Here is an 11710-nt window from a genome sequence, read left to right as displayed (position 1 = left end):
GAGAGCCCCTCATCCCCGCCCGTTTCTGAGGCTTTGCCCATGTGTACTGACTAACATCTCTGATGTGTGTGTTGAGTTTCAAGCAGTTTCAAGCTATTTCAAGCATGCTAAGAGCCTCAGAACAGCCAAAAGATTATTAAACTTTGACACGTTGCCATGGCAACAGTATTTGAAATTTCAGGAATCCATTTCATACGTCTCTATCTGTCATGTTTTCACATTATACTGATGAAGTTTGAAATAAATCTGGTGAAAATAAGATGGTGATTCAAAGCATTTTTGAAAGTGACACACTTCCTGCTGCCAGTTGGTGGCGCTATAACTTTGACTCACAAAAGTCATATCCATGTGATCGGCTTCTTACAACAAACACACAGCTGAAGTTTCATCCAAACCAGTCAATGTTTGCACAAGTTATAACACACTTCCTGTTTCCCTTTTCTCGCCATAAATTCGTTGCATCGCCACGGCCAGACTTTTCGAGATATCAAAAATCCGCTCGCAATTTAGCATCCTGGATATGTTCACTTAATGCTGACCGAGTTTGGCAATGATCGAAACAATGGCCTCGGAGGAGTATATTAAATTCCAGAGCATGCGTTTTCCGAACAACCCATAATAGCTCACTTCCTGTTGGGCTGACACATAACTATGAGCACGAAAGTTGTTTGGCCCGATGAGGTCTATATGTGTACTGAGTTTCATACATGTACGTGCAAGTGTGTTTGATATATGGACCAAGTTTTCAGACCCCACTTTAGGGGGCGCTGTCGAGCCCCCCTGCCACGCCCGGGTACCAGCTTCAGCCCGGCTCTGATGGCCGCGCATTCCGACGCCTGTGCAAAGTTTCAAGAGTTTTCGAGCATGTTAAGTGCCCCAAAAGTACCCGAGAAGTCGGAAAAAAAAAAAAAAAAAAAAAAAAAAACAAAGAATAATCTGAGGAAGAACAATAGGGCTCTGCGCCCTTTCAGGGCTTGGGCCCTAATAAGTGCATATGTTTTGGAAAAATGTATTTAATTTATTTATTTTTCATATTTGTATTTATAACATAAAACAGATGAAAATCTTACAAAATGTATTCAACAAATACTATGCACAAAAAAATAAAACAAAATCCCCATACCCCCCCCCCCCACACACACACACACACACACACACCGAAACAAACAAAGAAACAAACTGTGTCACCAAATGTTTGTCTGCAGGAGGTTGACTCAAAAGATCATACATATAATGATACTGAGGCAAATCCTGAAACTCAGTAAAATGTTTTATGTAGTGGCGCACCCGTAAATATCTGGAAAACTGTGAATGGGAAATATCAAAGGTTTTATACAGGTGTTCAAAAGTGGCACATTTTCCATCTATATAAAAATCCTTGATCGTGGTTAGTCCTTTGCCTCTACATAGTGAAAATACCTTATCCCACTGGACGGGCAAAACATTTTGATTATTGCAAATGGGCAGATGCACAGACCGACACGTAATATTCAACGCAGATTTAATTTGTTTTAAAATTCTAATGGAATTGAGCACAACAAAATTCTTACATTGTAACTTCCTTAGAGCTGCAGTCTTTTTGCGCTCTCGCGGTTAATAAACAGAACTGCAAGCGTCTTGCGGATGAACATTGCAGCCGGAGCTACTTCTCTCTGTTAATGTCTATGGCGAGTCACGCAGGGACTGTGCGCCTCCACAGCGGATATGAAAAAAAAATAGCTGCAAGAGCTTACTCTGATTACTATATGAAATATATTTAGCAGGCGACGTGAATTAAAAAAAAAAATCTTCCTTGGACAAAACCAGTTTGATCTGTGTGAATTACCGAGGCCACATGTTTATTCAAACGTGTGGCCAAAATCTGGGCAATCACTTTTTGATCGCAATTTAGAAGACTTATTGGCCTGTAACTAGAGGGCTCTGTCTCTGTCTCTTTTATTCAGAAGGCATACATATGCCTCATAAAAAGAATCTGGAAATATTTTATTTTCAGTCGAATGGTTTGCCATTCTAAGCAACAAAGGAGCGATTGCATTTGCATTAGCCTTATAGAATTCTGCACCGAACCCATCATGGCCTGTGGCTTTCCCATTAGAGAAGGAACTAATTGCCTCCAAAATTTCACAGAGAGTAAACGTTTTTCTAATTCCCCTCTGGCACATTCATTAAGTTTTGGAAAGTCCACCGAATCAAGAAATTGACGCCCTGTAATGCTCAGCTCAGAGCTGCTGGAAGAGTAAAGGTGCTTATGCAATTCAACAGAACGATTATTAATTTCTTTAGGATGTGTTAATAAAGTACCATTCTTAGATTTTATATGATGAATGGCTCTCCTAGCCTGCACACCCCTTAATTGCATGGCAAGAAGATTATCTGCCTTGTCTCCCAATTCAAACTGTTTCTGTTTAAGTTTAATTAACAAATTAGAAACCTGATCACTCAAAATAGAGTTGTATTCATATTTCAACTTAAGAATAGCGTTAAGGTCACTCTGAGCTTTAGATGAACGAAGCGTTTGTTCTAAAGATGGAAGTATAGATTCTATCTCAGACAGACGCCTCCGCTTCTCTCTCCCTTAATGAAGACTCATATGCAATAATATGACCACTTAACATCACTTTACAGGTTTCCCATAGACAAGAGTCTGAAACATCACCCTTGTCATTGGTCTCCAAAAATTGGCTTAAACGCTCAGACATATAAGACTGAAATGCCAGCAATACTGCGCTTTTGGTAGCCAAAATTTCAAACCTATAGAAATAGTACAAATATCATAATATTCTCATTTCTGATCATAGCCCTGAGTCACCCCCTGAATGAGTTTAGAATCAATAATAAAGTAATCAATACGTGTATAGGATTTATGAACATGAGAAAAAAAAGAATAATCTCGAGCAGTCGGATTAAATAATCTCCATATATCCACAAGATTCATGGATTTTATCAAATGATTTAGAACACCTACAGACTGAATAGGAGGAGGAACTTGTGAGGAGTGACGATCAAGATGAGGATCCAAATAGCAATTAAAGTCTCCAGCAATTATCAAATTAGTCGAGTTAGTGTCTGGAATGAGGTTGAATAGTTTCCTAAAAAAAAACAGGATCATCTATATTTGGCCCATACACGTTAAATTATTAATTAATCCGGATACAATAATATATCTTCCCGCAGGGTCAGACACCACAGAGTGCATTCGAAAAGGAATGGATTTCCGATTTTTCTTACCTTAGCCAAGAAGAAGAGCAGAAATAATGAAAAACACGAGTAAAAAAAAAAAATTAGTGCAAAATTTTAAACAACCTCTGTTCTCCACCGCACAAATAGTCAGTATTCAAAATCGCGTACTACAATGAAAATTAAGAGAATGTCTCAAAATTGGTCCTCTTCTATTAGTCAAGGTCCATACTCAGACCAACCTGAGTAAAATCATACATAGAGGCTATGCTGAGTCATTCGACAAGTTATCCACAATCTTCTTGGCCTCTACCAGTGATTCGAATGAGAGCTTGCGACTGCTGTAATGCAGCATCAATTTCGCTGGAAAACGCAGGGACCATTTCAACCCAGCCTCCCGCAGAGCTTTCGTGACTGAACTAAACACATATCGCTGCGCTGTCACCTCCGGTGTATAATCAGGGAAGATATGAATCCACTTTCCTTGATATTCCAGAGGAAACTTATCCCGGCTCAGACAGAGGATCAAGTCTTTATCTCGATCATTGTGGACCAGTGCAATAATGATACGAGGTCTCTGGCCTTCAGACGGCTTGGGTAACAGCGCTCGGTCAATCTTCACAGGTTTGGGAAAGTTGTCTCAGCCGAAAAGTTTGGTAATCAAGTCCGAGATAAACACCGATGCCCTTAGGGCATAAATCAGTACAGGGCACCTTCTAACTCCACAATTTTTTGTTTAACACCGGCCTGATCTGACTGCAGGTTAACCAGCGTAGCATCCAACGTATCCAAGCGAGCACTTAATGCTGTCATCTTGTCCTCTATCAGTTTTTTCAGATCATCCCCATGGGCACTGATTGTGGCAAGTATCGCATTCACATTTCCCGGTGAAATAGCATCACCTGGGTTGGCGTCCTCCTTATTTGCAGCAGTTTTTGAAGATTTCTTAGATGCCATTTTTCTGATAGAACGAAAAACGAAAATTGCCTTCAACGCACTTAAATTTCACAAAATACTCAAAAACAACTGACTAAAATTAACTTTCAGTAAGTCATTATCGACTGTGAAGTGGATTGACGTACGTACGTTAATTATAAAAACAATCAAAATGTAGTGTCGGCGGAGAGGATCTCAGAAAAACGTGACTACTTCATGATTTGTGCATAACTACAACTGATTCTCTTTTTTTTTTTTCCCAAAGGAGTAAAGATGTCCATTCAGTCATCTGCATTCGCTCCCACAGCTGATGCACACTCATTCCAGCCTCAGGTTAAAACCCTGGTCTCACCCTCCATAGATGCCAAACAGCAGCTACAAAGGAAAATACAGAAGAAGCAGCAGGAACAGAAACTGCATTCTCCACTCCCTGTTGAAGCTCAGGCCAGGAGGGCAGATGGGGGCTTAACTCCCGGGACAGGGACAGGCATACCTTGTGGAAGTCCTGCCCTTCTTTCGCCACAACCAATTGGGATTATGGTTGCAGCTGTTTCCAGCCCCATCACGGTAAACTATGTCAAGTCAAGTCAACTTTATTTATATAGCGCTTTTTACAATGCTGATTGTTTCAAAGTAGCTTCACAGTGTTAAAAAGGAAAATAATGCAACAGAATTTGATTCGGCTGTACAATGTCAACGGTAATGTCATCAGCTCATTTCAGTTATCATATTTAAGTGACAAATGTGGGCAGATCAGTAATTTAGTTTATATAGTCAATTCAGTTTAGTAATTTGTCCCCAACTGAGCAAGCCAAGCCAATGTCACAAATGTTCACATTTATTTTATAGTAACACCTATTTTTAACTAATATTTCTCTTTTTTCATTATTGTATTTCCTGCAGGTTCAGAGGAGTAAGCAGTTAATGTCTCCTAGCCCTCTTCCCATGGCAGCTGCAGACAGCAAAGTTCTTCCTGTAAACTTTCAAGTGGTTACGCAGTCAGTGCAGCCAATTAAGCAGTGCCCCAAGACACCTCATAACATCTCAGCTAGTCCTGTAAGCGACCGGTCAGCCCGACACCGGTATGCCCAAATCCTGCCCAAACCATCTGCCTCAAGTGGCATAGCCCTGCGCTCGCCAACCCTGCTTATCACCAACAGCCCTATCAAGACAGTAATGTCGTCTCCGCATGTCGGTTCGGTCAATGTTGTCAAGATGACGACCATATCTCTGGGCTCTAATGGCAGTGGTACCAACACACCAGCAGATACCCCTACCAGCAACAAAGTCAGACCTGCATCTGCTGGAGTTGCCAGCCTCAGTGACGATCCACAGCCAGTTACACGTGTTCGCAGTGGGTCTATAGCTGCAATGCCATCTGTTTTGGCAAGATCAGGACGTTCAACCACAACGCCTGTCATTGACACTAAAACAAATATCGAAGCCATAATTGGAGGTGGTCAAGAGCACGGTGGTACTAGTAGGCTGGCAACCACTCCAGACTCTGTTGGTGGTATACAACGGTCAGGAACTTTCAAACCCAGAGTGGCCAGCTTACTCACTCCTCTTCACAAGGGCTCTCCGGGATTGGACATAGGGACCAAATGCAATGGAAGGACACTCCTTAGTGCCAATACTATGGCTGCTGGCAGCAATAATACGTCTAACACTACTGAAAGGACTTTGTACCAGAACACAAGCAGCACTCAGTCAATCAGCAGTAATGCAGTTGTGACGTCACCCAAAGATGTAGTGTTCGCATCCAAGAGCCCTCACAAGAGACCTGGCTTATGCACTGATTTGAGCCCATCACCTGTTAAAAAAGCCCACATCTCTGTGCTGCCAGCCGGTGGATCCGATGAACAGAAGTCTGAAATAATGATGAAGCAATTTCCAAGATCATGTACTCCAATCAGACCAGAAAGTGCACCTCTTACAGCCATAAGCAAAGCTACTGCAGCTCCAGTCAGGAATATTGGCTTCCAGACGATTCGCAGGCCACAAAGCATCACCCAGGGAAGATGGGAAGGAGCTTCATCATTAACAGATTATAGAGCTTCTGTCACCTCTACATCAAGTCAGGATACATCAGTTGGGAAAACCATGTTTCATACTGTTAGCAGGCCTCGAAGCATCTCCCAAGGGAGATGGGAAGGATCTTCAACAGGATTCGAAAGTAGAGTTGAGGTCACCCGTACTGTTAGTGCTCCAGGTCAAGCTTTGCTACAAGTAACAAAAAACTCACAGGATTTGCTTCTAGACCAATCAGACTCCTCTGCCGTATGTGAGCTGAAGAGTGTGTTTTGGGATAGTGAGCCACAAGATGGCGCTCAACAACATCAAGAAGTTTATGGTCAGCAAATGGTGTCTGAGCCAAAGCAAATGTCCACCCCAGTGATGGAGCATCTTCCTTCAATTGCTCAACCCTCTCCTGCCAACCAACAGGCTCAGATGAGTGACTATGGAACCCAGGCCAACGTTGGCTACTACCCCTTTAATGATGATGACATGACCCAGGATAGCATTGTCGAGGAACTTGTACAAATGGAAGAGCAGATGAAAATTAACAATAGCATACAAAGTTTCAGCAACTGTGTGGATATTTCACTGCAAGGCCAGCATCAAACCATGCAGACTACCATAATGTCTACCCTCCAGACTAACTCCCTGTACTACAGCTCTGCTCATAGCAGCAGCACCCCAATCCAAACACCCACTCCGACCCCTACTCCCACTTCAGAGATGATTGGAAATGGCCAGGGATTCATGCACGAAAGCCCCTGTTTGCGCCTAGTACCCACCACTCCGGTCGACAGTGCTCTTGGAAGTAGTCGACAAACACCTATTGGCACACCACACTCCAACTGCAGCAGTAGTGTCCCACCCAGCCCAGTGGAATGCAGGAACCCTTTTGCATTTACTCCGATTAACTCCAGCATCACTGGATACCACGACGGAAGTACGGTCTCCTCGAGCCCTGTCAAACCCATGCAAAGGCCAATGGCAACGCATCCAGATAAGACTAAACTGGAGTGGATGAACACTGGGTACAATAACAGTGGTGGGAACTCTAACAATGGCATTAGCATTCTGCCCAGCTACCAAGACTTGGTAGATGACCACTTTCGAAAGCCTCACGCCTTTGCCATCCCGGGCCAGACCTGTCTGTCGCAAATCAGACATCATGACACGCATATCAGCCGCTTGACACCCATTTCACCTGTCCAGCAGCAAGTGGCAAGCATGGCTAGCCTCAACAAGAAAGAGGGTTTTGCTGTCCCAGCACCCCTTGACAATAAAGCCAGCACCTCCTCCTCAGGGTCTGGAACATTTCGTTGCCGCAGCGTTAGCCCGGCAGTCAGGCAGCGTAACTTGAGTGGGACGCAAGCTCCCAATGTTCACCACTCGGTGGTCTCTCCTTTCAACTCACCTGTAACACCTGAAGTGCTAAGCATCTTTTCTAACAGTGACCCTGATGCAAGTGTCAGCAGCATGGCGCAGAGGAGTCAGTCCGTTCCAGTTACCGTGATGATGCAGTCTGAAGTTCTACCCATGCAATCAGGCCAGCAGATTAATACCAAAAACATCACCAATGTCCTCATCAGCAAAATGGATGGCGATGGAGATGACTTGGTACGTGGCCTCGGAATCAACAACATGCCGTCCAACTACACTGCCCGCATGAATCTCACCCAGATTCTGGAGACCACCACAGTGCCCAGCTTCCCTGGTAGTGCCAGCCACCAAGCTCTGATCTCACCTTGTTCATCAGCCTTTGAGTCCCAGAAGCCTGGTTACCTCATGAAAAATGCCAGGGAGGAGCAGATGAGTTTCTCTGTAGACGAAAGCCAAGCACAATCAGCCTCAGGGGAGCACCAGCCGCCACAACAGCAACAGCACTTAGGCAGACGGCAGCTCCTTGGTCAGGAACAGCAAAGTCAGGCCATGCTGTTGCCTCTACAGCAAAACCTCCAACAACATCAGCACCAGCAACCATTGGATTTAGACCGAACTGTCAAAGAGCTTTTGAATGAGGAACGCTTGAATGCTGGCTCACAGTTTGTTGGTCAAGGATCAGAGCTCAGTGCTGGGGGTTCAGAGTTTCCCAGCGATATGCGACTAACCTCTGAGCTCACCGGTGGCATAAATGACTTAAATACATTGGACACCAACCTTCTTTTTGACCCTAGTCAACAGCAAGGACAATATGAAGACTCAACACTGGAAGAACTGAAGAATGACCCACTTTTTCAACAGATTTGCAGCGAGACTGTGAGTTCTGCTGGCTTTGACTGGTTGGAGAGCAAAGACCAGGCAACAGTGGAAATGTTGGGTTAATTTGTGCTTTTGTGTTATTTTTATATTTGTATAGGTTTCTATGTATGTATTTTCGAAATCTCTTCGATGTATGTATTCAACTCATTGTTGTGCACCATCTACTACAGTAATCCCCTGGACATTGTGATACAGGTCCATGTTGAAGTGCCAGGCTGAACAGAAATTATTGCGCTTTCAAAATTGCTGTGTTTTTGTCTCGATGGTTAGTGCAACGCGAGTCAAACTTGGGAGTGCTGTCACATTTTGCCGTCTCTTTCCCACCAGTTTTGTAAAGAAAACGGGCGTCAGAGCTTTACATAAGAAGTCATCAGAGAGCTTTTTTATGCCTCTACACTTTTGTGCATTAATTTACTCAACTTTTATATAATCCTTTGAACATTTTTGCAGTCAAAGGGCATTGTATGGAAAATAAGATTTTTTTTTTTTAACCCTTTTTCTTAAAGATAGATATTTTGTATTTTGAGGTTACACCAGCTGTATGGGGTACTATACCTCATCTAATTAGCTTTTTTTCACTCTGTAAAGAAAAGCGGTGCTTCCATGTGCAGTAACCCATAATAATTGACAACTTTGAACATATTACTGTAATATCTTTATTGTCCTTCAGTAAACAAAGAATAAGGGAAGATCACATTAGATCACAGCTTTCAGGTGATAACTTATACCTGCAGCAGCTGGTCAGAAAGTAATAACTTATTGGCTCACATTACAAATTGCACTTGTGTGCAATAAGTAAGATGTGATATTTGCAGCTTCATTCTTATTGCCACTATGTCAATGGGGAAGTATGCAGCTACTTGCACAAAATTGTTTTTTAAGTTAGATGGCTGATTAATAATGTTCAAAGTGAATAAATGAGTGCACTTTTGCTATTTTAAGTTATATATGCTAATATTTATCAAAATTGAATCTATAGAATTTTTATTATTATTATTATTTACAATATTCTTTCCTGAGCTGCATCTCAAGTTTCCTCCAGTCTCCAGATTTAAAGAAATCATTCAGATTTTATCCCACAGAACAGGCTGGGATTTTTTTTATATAAAATCATTGAATATTAATGGCACTGGTTATTGCACTAGCTGGCACCTTTATAATGCATTTGCAATTTGAATATTTATAAGAGATTGAAGGAAAAATTGGGGAGGGGGTAAATGGTAAAACCAAATGCCAAAGCGGATTATAGTTGTGTAAAAAAAAAAAAAATATTATAGGACAGTTTTCAAAACTATCCCAAATGTTTGTTTTATTGTCAACTATGCATTTATGAGGCCATGAAATAGATGATTAGCCACATTTTGACTTCACATGAATTTTCCCCAATTGATGCTTGTCATTTATCAGTTTGCATAAATGATATTTATTGACGTATATATGCTCTCATGCACATGCCTCGTTTTGGCATTTTCAATGACTGTTTTCTACTTGAGCACTTCATTCAGGAACTTCTTTACAACATGCACTATTAAAGAGCCTGTACCCCTTAATCAAAATATCGTACCAGCTGTAAAAACATCAGGAAACTGAAATTACCCAGATCACATTACTAATAAATGAACTCGGTGCTAATGTTAAAGCTGGAATGAAGACATTTAACTCAAATGGCCATTACCATGCTGTACTGATGCACTTGATTGGTAGACTGCTTTCAGAATATCAGAGCATACACTTTGTTGCTGAGTGTGGTAGTTTTTGAAGTCCATCTTAGCCTTACTTCCATACCAAAGACAAGTTTTTTGAGTTACTTTGAAAAATGTTGAAGGAATTCTACCTTTTTAGTATGACAAATGTAATTCTTTCCCCAGCTTTTAAGGTGCATGTTTTAATATGAATTTGTGGAAATGTCACCCAGGTTGAAATGGGGCCAAAATTGTGGGGTTGAAAAAGGAATTTGTTTTGTGAATACGTAGTGTCATTTGCATAAGACCACTGTAGCACTTGAACTTTATTTATTTACAGAACATGTCAGACTTAATACTTCTGGTATTTGTAGCAGGACGATTCTTATGGGAATGGGATGAAGAAAGTGGACTATTGAACTTCTGTTTGTGACGCTCTGTAAATAAGCTCCCTTTATAAAAGGAAAAAAAATGGCTATTACCAGTTTGACTAACTTTCATATTTACAATATGACCATTATAATAGTGATCAATGGTCCTTGACAGTTTTTTGTTTTGTTTTTAATTGTTACAATTAATAGTTTACACAACTAGACATCTCTTGTATAGTTATAGCTTGTGTGAGTTTTCATCTTCAAACATTGATTTATCTTCTATTTATTATTGATTGGCTTCCAGTTTTTTTATAGCATTTTGCTTTTTTTTGCAGAAGAGTGTGCTTTTGTGTGGGAATATAGCATGGATTTAAAAATATTTATTGTGTTTTTATATTATGAGATTGCATATCTTTTTTTTATTAACTGGGATCTAGCCGTTAACACTGGAAATGTAACAACTGAAAATTCACAAAGTTCTAGTGGTTCCTTTTATTGCACTAATTTCTTCAATGAACTTTGGCTTTGAGAATTTCAGTGCAATACATGAAGCCTCAGTATACGGTTTTGAAGAACTACTGTTTGGAAAAAAGATTCAAGTTAAAAATAAGAAGTACTTACATGTAAATGAGTGAAAGCAATTCAAATGTTTAATTAAATTGAACATTTATAAACGTTAATAATCAAACGTTCGTTACATTATCAAAATCGTAAATATGCATTTGTTCAGAATCACTGTACATAAATGTCATGACGGTCTTTATAAGTATTTCTGTTCAACAGAAGGAAGTTCACCTGTTTTTTTTTAATTATTATTGTTATTTTAAAATGTCTTCATGTACTATTTCCTTCCTCTTAAAGTATGTATGTGAACATTTGTTTTTTGAACAAGCACTACTATTTCTACTTTAAAGAAGAGGCAGGTCAGAATTGTGACTGTATTATTTACTGACCTGGTAAAATTTACCGTTCCCCATGTCTTTCTTTCTTACCTTTGCTATTCCCTCATGTTGTTATTGTTTATGTACAGACTCTTAATGGTAGTATACATTTGTTATGACATTTCTGCAAGATTTTCTTCATTCTTTTGTATTAAAAGTGCTTACTGATGTTGAGATTTTTTTAAGTGGTTTTAAAAACCAATAAACATTTTGTAAAGTATTGCAAATATTGTGTTCTGTCTGTACTCTGTAGATAAAATTACTAGGATCTAAAACTTTCAGGCAATCTGAAAGCCCTGGGGCCTGTACCATGAAGGTAGTTGAA

The 11710-nt window shown here is 40.6% G+C and overlaps 1 protein-coding gene across 1 annotated transcript in view; it reads left to right on the top strand.

The window, feature by feature from the left end:
* Positions 1-11603, top strand: part of rfx7a (regulatory factor X7a) — a 45739-nt gene extending 34136 nt beyond the window's left edge. The window contains exons 8-9 of the mRNA XM_079810798.1: positions 4379-4680; positions 5017-11603. Of these exons, the coding sequence (XP_079666924.1) occupies positions 4379-4680; positions 5017-8451 (3737 nt within the window). The 3' untranslated portion in view covers positions 8452-11603. The remainder of the gene's footprint in view (positions 1-4378; positions 4681-5016) is intronic.
* Positions 11604-11710: the final 107 nt, after the last annotated feature.

The sequence above is a fragment of the Gobio gobio genome, assembly GCF_949357685.1.
Source record: "Gobio gobio genome assembly, chromosome: 2".
NCBI classification, from domain to species: domain Eukaryota; kingdom Metazoa; phylum Chordata; class Actinopteri; order Cypriniformes; family Gobionidae; genus Gobio; species Gobio gobio.
The sequence above is the reverse complement of the archived record's forward strand: the minus strand, read 5'-3'. Positions and strand labels throughout refer to the sequence as shown.